This window comes from Sceloporus occidentalis, unplaced genomic scaffold, assembly GCF_023333645.1.
Source record: "Sceloporus occidentalis isolate IW3139 unplaced genomic scaffold, rSceOcc1.0.p SCAF_8, whole genome shotgun sequence".
Lineage (NCBI taxonomy): Eukaryota > Metazoa > Chordata > Lepidosauria > Squamata > Phrynosomatidae > Sceloporus > Sceloporus occidentalis.
The window spans coordinates 29,001,655-29,020,999 of NW_028316988.1; the positions used below are offsets into that span (position 1 = coordinate 29,001,655).

At 44.7% G+C, this 19,345-nt stretch overlaps 1 protein-coding gene across 4 annotated transcripts in view; it reads right to left on the minus strand.

Moving 5' to 3' along the window:
- The window catches only part of KDM4B (lysine demethylase 4B), a 127,382-nt gene that overhangs the window by 54,087 nt on the left and 53,950 nt on the right, over positions 1 to 19,345 (minus strand). For all 4 annotated transcript variants that reach the window (XR_016282153.1, XM_089535813.1, XM_089535815.1 and 1 more), the window contains one exon: positions 16,493 to 16,630. Coding sequence is in view for 3 of the 4 variants with exons in the window: in XM_089535813.1 (XP_089391939.1) it covers positions 16,493 to 16,630 (138 nt within the window). In the remaining variant the exon portion in view is untranslated. The remainder of the gene's footprint in view (positions 1 to 16,492; positions 16,631 to 19,345) is intronic.

Genomic DNA, 19,345 nt, shown 5'->3' on the forward strand with positions numbered 1-19,345 from the left:
AGTCCTGCTATTACACATTCCCAACACTCTTAGCAAGATGAAGCAGATATCTATAATCTAGAGGAGGATCCTCATATGTTCCTGGATTATTTGAGAGGAACTCTGCTGGATCGTGTCAAACACCTATACAGTCCTTCATACCACCAATGGTAAACTAGACACCTCTGGGAAATCCACAAACTGGCACAAAATTAGCTGTCCTTTTCTTCATGTTTGCTCTCTAAGCAATGTTTAAATATCTGTAGGAATTATTAAGCTTGGGGTTCCTCCAACCCAATCGAAGGGAACCTTTGGGCAGGGTACCAGCTTACCACAACCCCACTAAAAATGAAAAGTGCAAAAAATCTAGCTTGCTTCCATGCAGAAGGCCCAACTGGGACTTAAAGTAATATTCCCTGTCACAATCTTTATAAGAAGCTGGGTGTCTGGGGACCACATCTAATCCCCTCCCTTCTCCAACAGCCTCACTTCAGCGCAGGCATTAAATAAAATGAAGAAAAAACCCTGTCCACTTCGTAGAGCACTTTATAAATCTATACTGAACGATGCCTGCTGGGTGTATCTTCAGTCATCAACTTGCAGACAGAAACCTCATTTTCCCCTCCTGCTGGATGGGATTTACCAGCTTGGTGGAAGGCACAACTATTCACCAGCCACTGTGACTAGTGAGGAACGCATGAAAACAATGTCTCACTAACTCCCTGCATCATTTAAAGGATGTACCTTGACTTTAGTAAGTGAACGTTTTAGCTAAACCTTTTTAACATCATTGTAAGCTGCCTTGACCATCATTTTGGGAGGAAGACAAGATACAGTCCTCCCATCTCTTATGCAGGAGATCTGTTCCAGACCCCCCCCCCCCCCAGTAAGGGGGAAATTGTGTATGCTCATGCCACACTGAAAATAATGGGGTGAGTACATGTGATGCACTGCAGCGCATGCACCACTCATTACTTTGTGCCACAGCTTCAGCGTATGCTGAAAGCTGTGGAAGAGAAGCCCGTGTATGGTGCGGACTCACTGTATACTGTATATTCTACAACTGCCACAATATGCATGGACTTCTATAGTCAGATAACTGGGGAAAAAAAACAGTGCAGCATTGTTGACACAGAATGACAACAATGGTTCTTAAGGGTCACAGAAAGGAATTCTTCCAGCCCATCCTGGAAGATGCCAAGGGCTGGATCAATGGCCTTTTGCATGCAAACATGTGCTTTAACACAAACATAACTGGAACATGCTAAAGAGCATCTTACAGGGTGGGCTTACGGTGTTGTGGGTTTGATCCCAGGCTCCAAGGTTGACTCAGCCTTCTCTCCTTTTGTAGGTTGGTAAAATGAGTACCCAGCTTGTTGGGGGCAATGGGTTTACAGATTATAAACCACTTAAGAGAGTGCTGAGTTCGCTATGAAGTGGTATATAAATGTAAATGCTAAACCACTAAATGCAAAATGTGATGTGAATGTGCTGATCCCAATCACATCAATTTGGGTACTTTGCAGTCTAAAAGGGAACACAAGCAATACTGGGGCTGCTTTTTTGACATTCCCAACAAAAAAGCATCACACATAGCTTTCACCCAATTTCACTAGATAGGTTTTCTCAACCAAGTGTGAGTATCTGGCACATCCTAGTGCCCAGCGGAGATTTAAAATTAAGGCTTAAAGACCTCAGGTTAGAAAGGGGTTATTTCACAGCAACCAGGCTCCTTTTTTTTTTTTTTTTTGGGGGGGGGGTACACACTTTGCAACAGGAGCCAGCACCTGCCAACTGGGAGCTAAGACAATAGATTCAAAAGGTGAAGGTGTTTTGGCTTTTTTCTAAAAAGGGAGTTTGAATGTGTTGATATGTGTTAAAATACACAGAGAACAGCCTGTGGTTGGACTGTGCTCTGGGAAAACAACCTTATTTCAAAGAGACTTGCTTTTCAGATGTGCCACCATTTAGGAGCTAGACGACAACCTAGAGGTGGGGTGGGATAGGTGGGATTTGTGTCAAGAAGGACCAGTGAAACTACCAGATACCGTGTTATTAGTACCATACTGAAGCCCCCCTTTTATCACTTCTGCAGGCATACCATGCGTTAGCATATGCCATTCCCAGAAAAGAGGGGAAGCACTGTGCTTTTGGACTTGGAGCCAGCTCCCTATTGTCTAAATCAGACCCACAATGTTTCCAAGCCACAAGATTGTCCCAGCAGGTGCAGAGAAAGAGCTTATAGGAACAGCAAGCTGAAACCCTGCAGGCCTGAAAATGTCTGCAAGGAAGCAGAGATGCCCCACAGTGCCTCTTATGGGTGCAGGGTACATTTTCCAACGTAGAATCATATATAGCAGACCCTGCAAACAATTCGGCTTTGGGTACACACTGCCACACAGAGCAATTATCGTTGTGGCTCCTTTCTCTTTTCTCCTGCAAGACTGCCCCACCGACATATCACACCAATTTCAGCCAGGCAAGACAGGTGCCGATAAACCCACCACCAGCTCGATCGCTAACAAAGGTGGGGAGGGAGAGGCAAGAATTGTTGTGCGGATTGATCTCCATGAGGGAAAGGGAAGAGGCGCTGGGAAACAAGGGGTCAGGCTAAGCACCTGAGTGATTTAAAGAGAAGCAGGAGGAGGATTGCAAATGGAGAACATGCTTCTTGGCAGCAGTGACATCAGTTTAATGTACACATTTATCACTGCAAGGAAGCACTCGCAGAGGGTTCTTCAATTTACTCCCCTGCCTCTCTGAAGGGAAACACACACCCACACACACATTGTGTGCATCTCTTCCCTCAGAAAGCTTCACAGCATATCTACTGGGCAAGCCCAGACCTGGCTCCCCCAAGCAATAATATGAAAGAGAGAGATTGAGTGAATGAATGAATGTGATTCTTCCCCCTCAAGGGAATCTGCTGCAAAACAATAAAAATATGGCTAAATTGAAACAGTTATTACCCCTCATGGCTCTTGAAGAAGGCTCCCCCCCCCAAAAAAAAAAAAAAAGCCAAGAGAGCAAAGATGTCAGGAAAGGTATACACAGCAGATGCTGCTTCACAGCAGCAAAGAAGAAGCACTGTTCCCAAATGCATGCATAACTGCTGGTCAGCAATAGAAACCACACCTTGAATTTAACTGGACCACCACCAACTAGACTCCATCTATAGGTGGCCATGTAAATGGAGACCTGGGTAAAGCACCCATGAGCTTCTTCCATAGAAGTGAACTGATACAAAGAACATGCAGAATTCTCTTCTTTGCCCCTCCAGCAAACCATGCCCCAAGAGGAACCAAAGGCAAATGGGATCAAGCAGCTGAGAAGCTGGTGTGAGGAGACGACTCTGCCCAAACGAGCACTGAGTCTCATCTTTAAGAAGATAAAGTCTTTTGCTTTTACCAGCCTGGTGCTTCTAGATGATTGGGACTCTAACTCCCATCAGCTCAGGCTGACAGCATAGCCAGTGGTCAGCGTGATGGGAGGTGTGATTCAACATGCTGGACAAGGCAACAGGTTATGGAAAACTGAGCAAAGTTTCACAATGGGTAACCATCCTCCATTTCCATGGAGTTCTGAGGGATATAGTGGGGTGGCCTAGCTCCTCTCTTAGTGAGAAGTAGCTCCAAATCACACAGCAGGCCGGCTAATCTACTAAATATGTACCAAAGGAGGAGGAAGGAAGTTATTTTTTTCCATGAACAGGAGGACATCCTCTGCAGACTGTTCTAGGGATGACAGTGTTTTGCTGTATGTGTGAACACAACTGTAATAACTGGGCCACCAGTCATTTGAGGAGATCATCACAATAACCAAAATCAGAGATGAGAAACGTTTTGCATCCTGGGGCCAAATCCAGGAGGCTACATTCTAGCAGTCATGGGGCAAGGGGAAAGTGCCAAATCCAAGTGAGTAGGTTGGATGCAATTCCTACCATCTGGAAATTTTCCTACCAATCGCATAAAGCCCAGCTCCCTTCTTGTGACTGCCTCAGTTCATCAGCTTTCCTGCCTGCAAAAGCAAAGCTCAGGTCCGAGCCAGGTATTCCAAATGTAAGTATCCTTTGATACCCACACAATTCCTACCACTGGTCCCAGCAGGAAGAACTTAAAGGCCAATGGGGAAATGTCGCAGGTACCTCATCTCCAACTTAAAACTCTGAAGTGTAGACTCGGAGAAAACAAACAGCCCTTGCTACATCTCCACCTAGGACTCGGTTTCACTTGGGAACTGATAGTTCCATGATTTACTGTAGTCGGAGTTCCACACACCTTTCAGGGTCATTTTTTCAGCCAGATTCGAGGGGTAATGGAACAGTTGCAAGGAGTGCTATGTTACAGAGGAAACAATAATGGAGCCACGCTGCAGAACAGCAGTCTTACCCTCCCTCCCATGGCTCCCCCCCCCCTCTTGCACCTTCTTAAAAGCTCAGCTGTCTTAGACAGATGAACCATTTCCTCGCTGGTGGACAGAGAATAGGCCACGGAGAGAATGAGCCGCAGGCAAGCCATCCTTCAGCTGGCTTTTTACTGCAGCCACAAAGCACACGCCACCCTCGGCCTTATAAATCAGATGGTTAGCGAGGCAGAGAAGAGAGAGATTATGGCAACCTGGATACTCTTGGCTTCATCTGGGTCAGGAGCTCCCCCTTTCCATTCCAGGAGAGCGGCCTCATCTCCCCTCCAGGGACCGTTCGGTCGGGGTAATCACCCAAAACAAGCGAGCTGAAGAAACAAGCAATCCTCGGAAGCGGCAGAACCAATCTGTGAAATGTATTCTGAGAAACAATTAATGGAGTGTGTTTCTTTTAAAAGGAGGGGTTGGGGGGGGGAGAGAAGCTCAGCATTAACATAGCTCTTCCTTGTTAAAAAGCTGCCTTGAATGCTGAATTTAGAGGATCCAGGGCTTTGCTGCACCACCCTGCACTCTCGGCCACCTAATTCCACCCTTTGGAAATACATGCTAAATTGCTTCATTTATTTCTCACTGTAGTCATGGGGATTTTGCCGAATCCTGGATTTTAGGGCAGGACGTGGGGTGGCTGACAGAATATCATTGAAGGGAGCAGATGAGAGAGGAGAGAAGAACAGCTTCACAAATAACTGAACTGAAGCATCAAAGAATTATTTATATGACATGTTTGAGCGACAGTGTGGGGCAGTGGTTTGAGTGCTAGCCTTAGGACCCTTGGAGACCACGGTTCAAATCCTGGTCAGCCATGTAAACCGACTGGGTGATCTTGGGCAAGTCACACTTCCTCAGCCTCAAGAGGAAGGCAATGACAAACCCCCTTTGAACAAATCTTGCCAAGAAAACCCTACGAAAAGTTCACTTTTGAGTCCCCATAAGTCAGAAATGACTTCAAGGCACAACAATATATACTGTATTTATGCACTGTCCCCATACACTTCTATAAATTCAAAATAAGACTTTTAAGAGGCACTGTAGCAGCTCACCAATGACAGTCCCCAGGACCAGGCCTCCCACATCAGTGGAAAGAGTACAGAATAGCTTTTATTGGACATACACAGAGACATTGGCTTAAACTGCATTCACATTATGATAGAGGGTGGGGGAAGTAAGATAAAACAGTAGATTGTGACAGGGGATGTCTGAGGACATTTACACACTCTTATTTCTTTGCATCTATTGCACCCTATTGTCCAGTTTCTTTTGAGATTTGCTGGAACCACTCAGAAACATTGTTAGAGCACTTTTGACCAACCTTCTGAACTGAACCTCCTGGCCTGATCCCATCCTAAGAATACGTGTAGAGATAAACTAGAGGTGTGTCAGACTAGAGCAGTGATTCCCAAACTTTGGTCCTCCTCCAGATCTTTTGGACTTCATCTCCCAGATGCCCCAGACAGCGTGGCCAGTCGTTAAGGATTCTGGGAGATGAAGTTCAAAAGATCTGGAGGATTGCAGTTTGGGAACCACTAAACTAGAGTATTTATTTTCCTCTGTTTAACATGGTCTGTCACATTATGAACAAGAGTTCCTTGTATACCAAGCGGAGGAAAGGTAATCTTGTACACAAAATGGATGAAGTAAGAAAAGCTCAATATCTAGTAAGAAAGGCTGAATAAAGCACCAAAGGGCTGTGGTAGCAAGTGTTCCCTCTTCAGGTAGGATTTACATTCTATGAATAAAGGTCTAATTTCTTTACAGTTGTAGTTTCTATCCAACTTTGGATCATATCATGTGCACCAGAGCAGACTCAAAGGAACTAATAACATTGTGGTTATGCTTTCCTTCAGACCTAAAACATATGACGCCGTAGCCCCGGGAACTGGAAGACGCGTCTGAACGTCTACCTCGCAAATATTTCACAGATCTTTCGATTGTGAAATTCTTTGCCTGAATACATGCTTCCCTCATTTATATTATTAAATGGGATTTGCAAGAAACAACAGCAACTAATTTTCAGTGAAGTGTGCATAGCCGCAAGGATATTTTGTGCACTGCCATAAAGTGTGGGGGAGAAGCAGAATGAAGTTTCAGCAAGTTGACACTCATCAAAAACTGCAGGCATTCTACAATGGGGCAAGAACAGTTAAGCCACCTAGCTGTCTTGCCTAAGGAGAGGGAATCTGCAAGGAACTGACAGGATAATCCCTTTATGAGTAAAACCTTTTTTAAAAAAATCATTAGAAAACCTGCAGGACTCTCAGGTGAGGCATTACTAAAAAGAAGTAGCAAAGGCGGGTATTTTGATACCCAGAAATGTAGAGTGCAACATCTTTTCATGGTGCGTGAGATTGTATGTATGGGATGCAGGATTGTGGAGCTGTTGTGGGCAGTGGGTGCCTGCCACATGTTTGTATTAGGGCTTCTGTCTGCTAGAGATGGGGACCTCAAATGCAGTTGGCTAGAAAGAGGTACTGCAACTTAATACCTGCAATTATCAAGGCTTTGTTTAAGGACATATTTGAAGAAAATGGTGTGTGAGTGTGTGTGGGGGGGTGTCTTTTCAATAAGAGGATTGCACAGCTTTCCCTACCTGGTGTTCCTCGGGAAATTATAGTAAGCCTTATGCTGCAGCGGTGCTTGCCTAAGGGGTGCTGGTCCGTCAGTTAGTAGGAATAGTAATTTCTCTTAATGTAGCTCAGACTAATAGGCATGCTGTTCCATGGCTTGGTCAAGAACAAGGGAACAGCTTGATCTGTGAGAAAATGGCTCCATAAAGCCTCCAATTCAGACCACGGTGCTCTTAGCAGCACAGGGAGCATTTGCATCGCCATCCTTAGCTCCAAAGCTCACACCTACACCCTGATGCTGTGGTCCGCAATTTACTTCTTTGACTTTGACAGGCCATTCCGAAAAGAAAATGAGAACTCTAGCATTGGGAACATGGCCGTTTAGAAACCTTTATTGCCAAAAATCACTAACTCATTGATCATTGAGGTGGTGGGAAATGTAGCCCATCATGTCTGGAAGGTCCCCACTTGAGGAACCCTGTCCAAGTCTGTTATTTTGTACAGGTCTCCTTCTTCTTGCCTGGCAATGGAAGAACGTACATCCATAAACTCCAGTTCCTCATACCCTATTCTGTGTACTAGGACCCATGTGTGATGCTGTTATGCTGAAATGCAACAGGGGAGTCAAGGGCAGTAGAGGGGATTCATTACATGGCTGGAACATGACTGTTGAAGGCACCCATTGGCTGTACATCACAGAGGCCACCTTGGGAATGGACAGGACTGCTCCTGAAACAGGGCAGCCATTCACATGCTTTTGCTGAAAGCTCCAAGAGAGATGAGCGATGGAAACCTTGTCAAAGAGGCTGGGGAAGGAGGATGGAGCAAGAAGAGAGGGAGGGAAAGAGACGAATGCTCCTTGCACACAGCACATAAAAATGGGAGTCAGGCGACGCAAGGGGGAAATTGACCCCATTCTGTATTGAGATAGATAATTTTAAGGCTTCTTAGGAGCAAATGGGAGATAAAAATGAAGCTGTGAAAATATAAGACTGAGGTAGCACAGATGTTATCATCTCCCAGAGCCAGCTACTATTAATGTAATAGGGAGTATATGAAATTGCTCTCATCCACCAATTTCCAGTCAAGGTTTGCTAAGGAAATGGAAAGCTCGATGTGTCTGGGGCTTTGGAGGGGGGGAATAGAATGAATGTGGCATTTCCATGAGAAAAGCGCTGCTTCAGCAAACGTAGCTTTTTTAAGGTAGTGGTGGTAGTATTTGTGCCCAAACATATTTGTGCTCTATGGCTACAATCATGTCTTTCTTTTCTGGGAACTCTACAGCCCATGGGATCCACACTTTTGAATAGCACTGCTCAGCCATGTCCATGCAGAAGAACTAGAAAGCTGGCAGCATGACCATTGTGGCCACATTCAGAGGGCCTTGGTTTTTAAAGCCTCTAAATAAAAGGGGGAAAGTGTTAAATCTGGGTCTGCTCAAGAATGCTTGCCCTCCTCCCATTTAAAGGTAGTAGTGGCTAGCAAACCAAAGACATGGGCCATCTTATTTCAATTTTGTGTGTGCACTGTATTTTTTAAAAAGCACTCAACTAGCATAAGAATAAGGCTACAGAAAGGTGAGGAATCTAGACAAATTTGTGGCTTTTCTAGCATTGTCTAATTTGGGGGAAGAACCTCGCTGGAATTATCATTAAGCTTCACAGGAATTCCCCTTCTGATCCAGGAACCTATTAGAAAAGGATGATCCAATTGCTTTGTTTTCCCAACTGCAAGCTAAATGGGGAGAGTCAAAGGCATCAAGAGTATCTCGCTGGCATTAAGTGAATGCCACTATTATCCTCAAGTGAATAACACTTTCCAAACACCTACTGCTTTAGAGTAAAGAGGAGGGAAAAGGTTTTAGCAAGTGGAAACGGAGCCTACTAATGGCCAAACGTGTCGAGAGGTCTAGATGGTGTTTCTAAGCAGAAACAGAGAGCAAGCTACTTGGCACCTTCCGGCTGCTCCTTCCTCTCAAGCAAGGTTGACCTTCACCAAAAGCAGCCCACAAGAGTTGTCTGCAACACCGTGACTTCAAGTCTGCCCCAGGACATATTTCCAGACTGGGCATGTTGAATATGGGGGTACCATTCACAAGTCTTTGGGCTGGCCCCCAAAGCGAAGGAGTTTGGAACTGTGGGCCTCTCACAGGTCACCACATCTGCAAAGGGATCTTGCAGCACCTTTGAAACCAAATGAAAGACCGAAGTCGGTAGCATGAGCTTTCGTTGAGTCCTTCGTAGACATGCATCTGAGGAACTAGGCTCAAGTCACAAAAACTCAGGCTACCAACTTAGTTGCAAGATCCCTTTGCAGACTGCTTTTCCAAACTAACACAGCTATGACTTCCACAACTGGCACCTAATAGCTCATGGACAAACTCTTAGAAGCCTCAATTTATCTATGTGGAAAGGTGAAGTTGAAGTTGAAGGCTGCCAACAGCTTTTCTGCAATTCAAATTTACTCCTGTGGGTTGAACACTGCCTAGGCTAGCATATATACATTTATATATCCAGGTTTGAAGAAGGCACAAAACAAAAGTGGCATCAGTAACCTTGGAGGCAAAGGCAAGTTTAAAGATGGGAACTGATCTAAGATTCAATGCAGGTGGAGCTCTGCAGCCTACTTTCGAGGCAAGATCTCGCTGCCAAATGCAGCTACGGAAAAGAATGGTCAAATAGGCACAGCTGTCTATTGGCAATTCAGTCACACATTACATTTCAGTTGAGTCAGAATAGGACACTTCTGGCTCTAAAAGCCACCATCATCTTTTTGAACCCAAGCCTGACATCACAAATTGCCCCAGAATGCACTGCATATCTCAAAACGCACAGGGACCATGACGGTTCTTTGTACGGTATGTTCGTTTCTCTTTTCTTTTGCACACCCCTTTATAGCTCTGTTGGCACAGCTGGAGATTAGAACGACGGCTGACTATGCGGAGTAACAAAATATACAAAAGTGCAGAGAAGGGACTGATAGAATAATAAGGTAAACACACACCTAATGGAGGACTGCAAAGTGATTTCTCTCCCTCTCTCTCATACAGACATATACACAGAGAAAGCTTATCCAAATGGGAGGAAATGGATTGGAAGAGGGAGGGAGAGCCAGTGCATCTCAGCGCTATCGGTGCTGGAGCATTATCGCTGCATGACAGGCTCTGTAATGAGCAAGCCATGAGCAGCCAAGTAACACTTGGAACTGAAGTAATGCAAAAATAAAATTAAGCACAGCATAAACAGCGAGACGTTACCTGTTACTTACAGAGCCAGCCTGGCTGCACGAGAAGGGATTTTTATGAAAGGGCTCCCGCTGCTGCCGGCTGCAAAAGTTGGGGGAGTGAGAAATCAATTCTAAGAGCTCAAATCAAAAAATGGCGAAGCAGACAGAAACCAGCATGGAGGAACCAAGGGGGAAAAAGGTCTCAGGACAAAGCAGGGAAAACTGAATTGCAAGCAACTGAGCCAGGGAAGCATTTGCAGGTGGATTAAGATCTGGGTAGACTAGAATAAGATGGTGCAAGGACCCAGAGACTCCCGTGTATTTGTCGCAATCCACATTTTTGAGTCAAGAACACTCAAAACAGCAAGCAAGATACGATACTGCTGAACTTTGTGAACTCCTTATATATTCTCTGTCACATGTAACATGATTTCAGAATGAGTGAACAACGCCAATCCTATGGCTATATGAGAAACGTGAACACAGCCAAGTTTGCTAAGCTCCGCATAACACATCTGAAGTTGAGCTGAATTTTGACTTCTTCCAACTGCCAAACCCTGTGAAATTCAAAAGCTTCTGTGCTATTCAAACTGGGGGTGCTCTTGTTAGGAGCAACCGGGGATTAAAAATGCACTAAGTAGTTAGCAGAGTAAAATTTATTATCTCCCCTCTTTGTATACCCTATTTCATTTCATCCGTGTTGTAAACCGCCTTGGGTCCTATACTGGGAGAAAGGCAGGATATAAGCATAAACCAAAGGAAATAGTCCTTTGGGACCACTGTCTCCTGGAATGACTGCTTATCTAAGCATGGGATATGAGGCATGCACAGAGTATGAAAGGAATGCACTCACCACTTTTGCTGGCCACTTGCTGGATTAAAAAACATGTAAAATGTGGACGTGGCAATTCACTTTATCAAAGAGGTTTTCCCTCCGACACACACACAGGAGAGATGCCTCTTCTAAAAGAACAGCTATGTGCATGATAAGGCATTATTCAAAAGCCTAAGACAGTGTGCTTCCAGTTTCAGAAAGACTGCTTTCCTCCTTACGGCAATTTAAATCAATGGATTAATCAAACTTGATCTGGATCACATTATGGCTCTAAATATTAGCTTCTGAGGCACATCAAATATGCCCATCACATAAACTGCATGGAGTCTTAATGTAAATTTCTTAAACTAGTTAACTAGGTGCCTCTCTGGGACTGCCAGGCCATTCAGTAATGATTTTCTCTATTAAATCCTCATTTGTTTTACCTCCTACCTCACCTAGCCTATTAAGTCGGTCATTCTTCTCCTGGGATTTCTGGGACATAAAGCATCCCAGGCGGAGGTAGGACAAGGAGACCAGCTTCTCTGGGCTCAGTGTTAGGACCTACACCAGCTAGAACCATCTCATAGCTTCCACTTCCCTAGAAATCTGCTCACTAGAGTTTTACAAGAAACGCGGGCATCCCTCCATACTCAGGAAAAGGAGAAAGAAAGGGCCGTAACAGGAAAAATCACTAAGCCTGAAATCCAGACATGCTCCTGGATGGACACTCTAATGCTCAGTAGGCCAATTTGCCAGTTAAATCCGAGTGTTTGAGCAGAGCTCCTTATGATTTCTCTCAGGTACAGGCTGCTCCTATGTTCTCAATAGCAAACTCCGCACCTTGCAGACTTACCGCTGAAGAGCCCATTTCCTGCTAATACTAATGCTTGTCCGACAATTACGGCGGAACTCATTTCTAATGAGCCAATCATTAAATTCCCCTCGCGCATACTTACAAGGCCCAGCCAAATTGGGCCCTGCCATAGTTAGCAGCACCATCGGTCCAGTGAGTTATTAGCACTGCTTGCCGGAGGTACTTGTATCATCATTCAATGGCCGCTAACTGCAGAGCACACTGGCAAACGCTGTCCTGGGCACCGGTGGAAGAGAAAAGGAAAATATGCTGGCAACTAAAATGCTGGCATCCCAGAAACGTCCGCTTGGGACATATCCTTCTCTGCCCCGTGGCTCTGGGGGTGGAAGAGCTGGCCGGAACCTAGATGACTGGCATGGAGAGACCTCTGTCTGTCTGATGTTTGGATGATAACAAGTTGGTCTGACATACCGAAGGGCTTCGAATAGCAGAAGGCTGGCTTAGGGTGCAAAGGTGATGCAGGAATGGTGGGTATCTGAGGATTACTTTCAGTCTATGTTCACTGCTTGAGCTATTCCTTCTCTGAGTAGACCTCAGTCTCCAAGTGTGGGCAGGACTGACCTGCCATGACACGTGTCATCAATGCAACTAGGGGCTTTCGTAATAAATCTCTTTTTTCTTCTCTCCAAAAGGTCCTGGGATGAGGTGAACTGCACACCGAGTAAGGGTTTTAATTTAACTGAGTTCTTATCATATAGCCAAAAACACATTGCAGAAATAATCCAGTCTGGCAGCACTTTAACTGCCCTAGCTCAAAGCTAGGGAATTCAGGAAACTGTAGTTTTGTGCAACATTTAACCTTCTCTGTCAGAGAGCTCTGGTGCCACAAGAAACTACAGTTCCCAGGATTCCCTAGCATTGAGCCAGGGCAGTTAAAGTGGTCTCAAACTGGATGATTCCTGCAGTCTGATTGGTCCATACAGGCTGCAGTCTTCCTCCAAAATCCTGAACCAGCCTTCCTCTATCCAGTGCTTTCCAGGTATATCAGACCAACTTGGTGTCATCCAAGAATCAATAGAACTCCCTGCAAAGGCTGCAAAAGAGGGGCTATCAGAAGGTAAGCTGATAAGGTAATAGTTGCTTGAAAAGTTCTAAAGTTCATCAAGTAACTGGTATGCATCACTAGGAGATCAGCAACACCGAAGGGACGCCAAGAGAAGGACAGGTGCTTTCAAGAGGATGGGAGGGGGTATCTGCCTTCAACTCTCCAGCTTCCTTCTACCCACAGAGCCTCGAAAACTCTCTCACCATCGCCGCTTGTTCAGTAATTTCACGCTACAGCGCCTGACAATGTAAGCACGGAGCCTCAATCTAAAGCCACCACTTCCCAAATGTCACTTGTTTGTGAACACATGGCTAAGCCCAAAATTGCTTTTAATATTAGAGCGGTCCCCCGCTGGCACTGCTGTGGTTAAGACTCTTGTCGGAATTTCCATGACAAACTGCCTCCCCCCCCCCCCAAACTGGGTTTCACAACGATGAACTGCGGGATGTCAGGCCAAAAACTTGGCAACTGAGGTCACAGGGCAGACCCCGATCAGGGTGTCAGTCTTCTGAGTTTGTTTCGATTGGTAGTTTTATAAAAATGAAATCGAAACTGCAGAGACATCATGTCAGACACAGGTCTCGGCTTCACTCAGAAGCCACAGCACTGGGGTTACGGTTTCTATGGCATGCTGTATGTCATTAAGACCCCGACAACCTAAGGCCAAGACGCATTTCCCCCAATTAAAAATAATAACACCTTTGATTTTGTGTTGAACTACAATTCTCATCCTCCACAGCCAGCATGACCAGTTCATAGGGCACTAGGCTGGGGACAAGTAATTCAAAATTATTCTTGTCCTAAAAAAAAAAAAACACAAGCTATTTTCTCATTTTGGATAGCACAGGAATAACTGGCCCACACCATCCAAAGGGGATAGCACCAACAAACTGGATGGGGAAAACTAAGGCATGCCATGCTAAGCATTGCCTCTTCAAACCAGGTGGGCAAACAAATGAAGTCAGGAAATTGGGAGGAGACCGTCTTCTTGGGACTAAAAGCAGCCTCAATACTTGGGTGCTGATTGATACAAGTGTGACGTTAGCAATGCAGTCGTCCTGTTAAACTACTATGAGTAGAATCATTTGAGATGTTGGTGGAGAGAGATGCTGATATGTGTGTACAAGAGAATGGAGAGAGACAAAAGCAGGCAGGTTGCGAAAAACATATATGGGGACCAGAAATGGTCCATGCCTATGAATATATCTTTATGTGTTTTCAAAGAAGTTCCTACAAAAGAAAGACTGCATGATTTTCCCACACATGTGTTCACTTTACACTGGGGTATGTTATCTACTTTTTTCCATTGCATGAACAACTGTTATGTGAAATGTGATTCTTCTGGGCCTCCTAAAATGCTTGAGTTCAGGTCTGTCTCTCAGCAATGTGAAGTTGCTATGCAACTGTCCATCTAACCTCCCATCACAGATGTCTGTGGCCCTGGCAGCATGTCCCGCTCCGGGAAACTTCATCTTAAATGAACAACGCATGACAAAGACCAGAGGCCCTGTTTTGCAAAAGGTAACCAAATTTCCACTCCTTGCTTTAATGTCTTTCTCAGGGAGAGCCCTATAAGGTGTCAGATTGCACTGGGAATCTGTTAAGAATAATAGTCTTGTATTGGGAGTAAAAAAGCAAAACATTTTGTGGACAACAACCGAACTGTAAGGATATATAGAAATAGAAACTCTTTGAGTGCATGTCATAACGGCTACAGAATTACAAGGGCAGGAGTAATCTTTACAAATGACACCTTTCACCTCATTGTAATGCAAATATGGGTGAAGAACAGGCCTTGGGCGCCATGTCTGTGTACCTGAAAGCTCTTCACTAGATGCCCATACCCCTCGATTAAAAAAAAAACATATCATACAATTTGGGGGCCATTTCTTTTCTAAAATCACTCAGAAATCCCCCCAAGGCATGATATCATGCAAAAATACCCCTGCCTCACCTCCCACAAGCAATCCAGAAACCATATTAGTTTGTGTAAAGCTGAGTTTCGCTGCTTAAACAAGGAGTAGGGAGACGTACACCTTGTTTTGTGGAATAGGGAGGAACTAGCCCACTGGATTCTCCCATTTTAGGGAGAAGGAATTTGCTAAGAAAAAAACTGGGGGCTCCTAAGTTAGCAAAAACAGTCACAGGCCAAATGACTCCCATCCCTGACACTTAGGTACACTTACTGAAGGAAGGGCCTGTTCAAACGACAAAGGCTATGTTGCGGTTACCTGCGCTTGCTCAAAAAGCAGCAAAGAACAAAGGAGGACTGGCCCAGTAAGTTCTCAGTACTGCAGTTTACCACTCAGATACAAATAAGAAAAGAGAAAAGAAAAGTCACTTTGTTTTGCAGTGTTCCTTACTTTATACCCTTTTTGAAATGATCTGGAACATGTGTGGGTGTGTGGGAGGATATTCAGTGACTACCCCCTTCTATAAAACCCCCAGAACAGCTGCTGTTAGTAATTTGTGGTAGCACCTATTCATTCTGAAGCCAGGAATGACACAAGCGACAGCCTGCCAGAAACTTTAGCCAAGAGAGAGGTACCAAAAGGATGAGTGCTGAGCCAGCATTTGTGCTAGAATGCTGAAACAGCATTAGAGAAACTTGGGTTCAAATACCCACTTGGCTAAGAAATTCCCTGGATGACTTTGAGTCACTCTCCCCGCTCATCCCTGCCTCTTTAATGGGTGCATTTTGACGATAATTTTTGTAGGAGAGGGGGATAGCTACATATGCCACCTTCAGTTCCTTACAAGGGAACAGAATGAATCAAATACAGAAAATGCAATTAACTTAATAAAAATGTAATTAATTAGTACTTGGCAGCAGGGAGATGCTGGCTGCGTCAGGAAGGTTTTCCAGTCATTTCTGCGGCAACTGCTATAAAACACTCTCCAAAGAAGCATACAGACAGAAGACGTCTCCCAGAAATGTAGTTTTATATGACAAAAGAAACACAACAGGTTTTCTCTCCTGCTCGCTTTCTTCTGGCAATTACAGTATCAACAATTGGAGGAAGAACCTAGACACAGATGCATGATGCACGCTTGGAAGAGAATTGGGTTATCATGCCCTTAGTTCAGGGAAGATAAAGTTGGTGCAAATGTTCTGCAAATGGGGAGTCAGCCTCAACAAATGTGCACCACTTCCCCATTCCAAAGCTAATTTTATCCCTTTCCCTTTTCTGCCTTGAGAGCAATCTGGCATTCATCAGTACTAACCATAGTTAACGCTAATCAGGGTTTCTCATCTAGAATTTGAAACCATAGTCTGATGTACAATTTGCAAGGGTAAGAGAATGACAGCATCAATAACCGTGGTTTGGATGCTCATGTCATAGTTAAAAACACTGACCAAACGAAACAAAGCAGTTTGGAACTATCATCGGACAAGGAAGAAGGGAATGCACAGTGTGGTTCCCAATCTGCAAACCATGGTTCATTCACAGATTACTGATATTAGGTTTAAACTATACAGTGTTCTTGCACCCCTTTAGAGAATCAGCTATTAGACTATATATTTTATATCTAACCAGCTAAAGCACTGAGATGCAAGAACTTACTTGGGTGGCCATCTTTCCATAGTCAATCCAGCGCAGCGTGGCAAAGTTGGTAGATTCTGCACAGTTGAAACCATGGTTGAATCCCGCATGGTATCCGTAAGGAAAAGTGATCATGAACTCTCCAGCTTCCTGAGTGATCTAAAATCAGGGAAAGGAGAAAGAAATGCATCAGTGTCAAGTAGGCCAGAAGCAAGGCTTCAATAAAAGTACCAAGACGGGTTTGTTGTGTCAAGTAGGCCAGAAGCAAGGCTTCAATAAAGGTACCAAGACGGGTTTGTTGCGTCTCTCAATTAGTTCAACGGCCCCGACTCCCAGCGAGTTTCACAACTCCAGGGGGCCACTAAAACCAGGATCTCACAAGGCCCAATCTAACTCACTAACCACTACCCCACAAAGGCTCTCCTGTCATGCAGAACCAATTTCTGGTCCCAGAATTCTCTCCTTCTGCCTCTTAAAAAAACACAGTAATCTCAAAGACCACAAACAATCTTACCATCTCCTAAGAAAGAATAAGGGAAAGACAGCACTGAGTTTGGCCCTAAGATAAGGCTTCATCTTGCCATAGCTGTCACTTGTGATGAGAGACAGCCTTCCTTTCAATCTTGGAGCTGCCAGGCAGTGTCAGCATGGCATTTTTTTGTTCTTCCCCCAGGTTCCAGGCCTGGAAGGAAGACTGGAAACAGCGCAACCACTGAGTTAGTAAGCCTTTCCACAGGGTCAGACAGGCAAGCCCTCACAATCCCTTTCCAATTCCAGAGGTGAAAGGTGGTGAAGGTTTCCTTCAAGCATCAATTTAGCAAGGTATCCGTAGTGTCTCACCATCCTTTTTTTTTTAGCTCCACATACTCATCTCCAGAGTAAGATACCAAGTCCATGTGAACTAATTTCTATCAACCAGCACAGCAGTAAGCTCAAACCTCTGGGCTTATTTGTGCAACAGGACAATCAAATACTGGAGAAGCACTGTCATTTCAATTGCCCACAAAGGCCTGCACAACCATAACTCAACTTTCAGGTTTTTGTATTTTCCCTCCCTTCCCCTGTAAATCACTCTCCCTTCACTTATATTACACATGCAAGGCATCTAAATCAGAAGTAGCAAAGAGGGAATTGGGTTGGGGGGTTGGGGAACAGCCACAAAAACGAGACTAAAAGAACACACCAAGCACCAATTTCACGTTCCTTCTGTTTGCAACAGGACCAGATTTGCATACAACTCAGAAGCTGCACCCCCCAGCCTCTCTTGATGCTATAAATGTCGCTGGACTGGAGCAATCTGCTAAAAATCAGGTTGTTTATTAATGAACTGGGAAGCCAAGGTCTTAAAACATCTGGGCTCATACATTTCAGACAGAAAAACAGCTTACTTCCTCAGATCATTTCACTAAGGTAGGTGGGGAGAGCACCTCAAAGGAAGGGAAATGGACCTTTCCTCAAATACCCCCACAGACATCTCACATCAACACACCAATGTGCTGCAATCTGGATATTTACTGCAAGGCTGGGAATCCTTTGACGTACAGTACACTTCAGGCCTGCTGTGCATTTCCTACTGACCTGGTCCTCCCTTCTTCCACTGCCAAGTACATACCCTCCTCTTTTGTTCATGTTTGCCCCCATCCTATATAGCTGCTTGCTGTAACCCACTATCAACCTCCACCATCCCCATCTAGCAGAGACAATGGTGGTGATGACTATGGGGCCAAAAAGAGTTGTATAGTCCAACACATCTGGAGGATGCTAGGTTTGTGGAAGTAAAAGCGCTGTATTCTTATAATTAACTGCTTTTACAAATGTGCACTTTCATCGGGTCAAAGGGGTCATCTATCCACGAGGGAGTTACCAGCATTGCTGAAGGAACCTAAAGGACCGCAGAGAGGATCCTCTAAACTCAGGTGGTTGTGTCACTCAAACACAGATTTATGAGGAGTGGGAGTGCAAAGTGTCTACATACTGGTGACTGGCAGATGGAGAGAAAAGAGCAACAGTGGTTTGGACTATTAAGGAAAAGAGCTACTTAGCGGGAACTCTTGGTTGCCTGGCACACCACAATGCAACACTTTGCTGCAGAAACTACCTGTGTGTATTCATACCAGAATTAAACAGAGCAGCAAGGACTCAGATCCTATTTAACAAGGCAAAAACTAAAGTACCTGGGTCGTGTTGCTGCACAATCTCATTCATTTCAATGCTTTCCAGCGCGTGATGCCCTGAGTGTCAATGAACCGAAGGGGTGGCACTATTAGGACCCTGAGTCGATATATCTTGACTAGAGAAACATTGTGAGTACTGGTGAACAAAGAGATGTCCCAGTCCAAAATGCAACCCAGCATTTTGACTCTATTTTCAAAGGAAGGTACTGGGCAAACCATCTGAATATTCCTTGCCTCAGAAAACCCTATTAAATTCATGGGGTTGAGTCAACTTGAAGGCACATACACTCATGTGCTTGACAGATTTAACAAACAGTGCCGACACTGATTTTTTAAAAAATCATTAGGTTTTAGTGAGCAAAAAAAAGCATGTTAAGTGACGGGGAAAATTACTGATATGTCTCACTAAAGTGGATGATGGATCTCGGTCGTCTTCTTGAGTGGAAGCCTCCTCTCAGAATAATTTTTAAAAGGAGGACAACTTCCTAACTCCAAGGACAGCAGTACTGTAAGAGGCTTTGTCTCCCCCTCTACCCACCCAGCCCCAACAGGTGAAAGAAGTGCAACTGCAGCCCCCCGGTGCCCAGCTCTACTTCAACCGGTTCATAAATCAAAGCAAAGCTGCAGATGGTTAAGTTAAGCAGACAGAGAGATTATGCTCCTGTCAAAAAATCTACATCCCTGTGTCTTCATCCTGAGC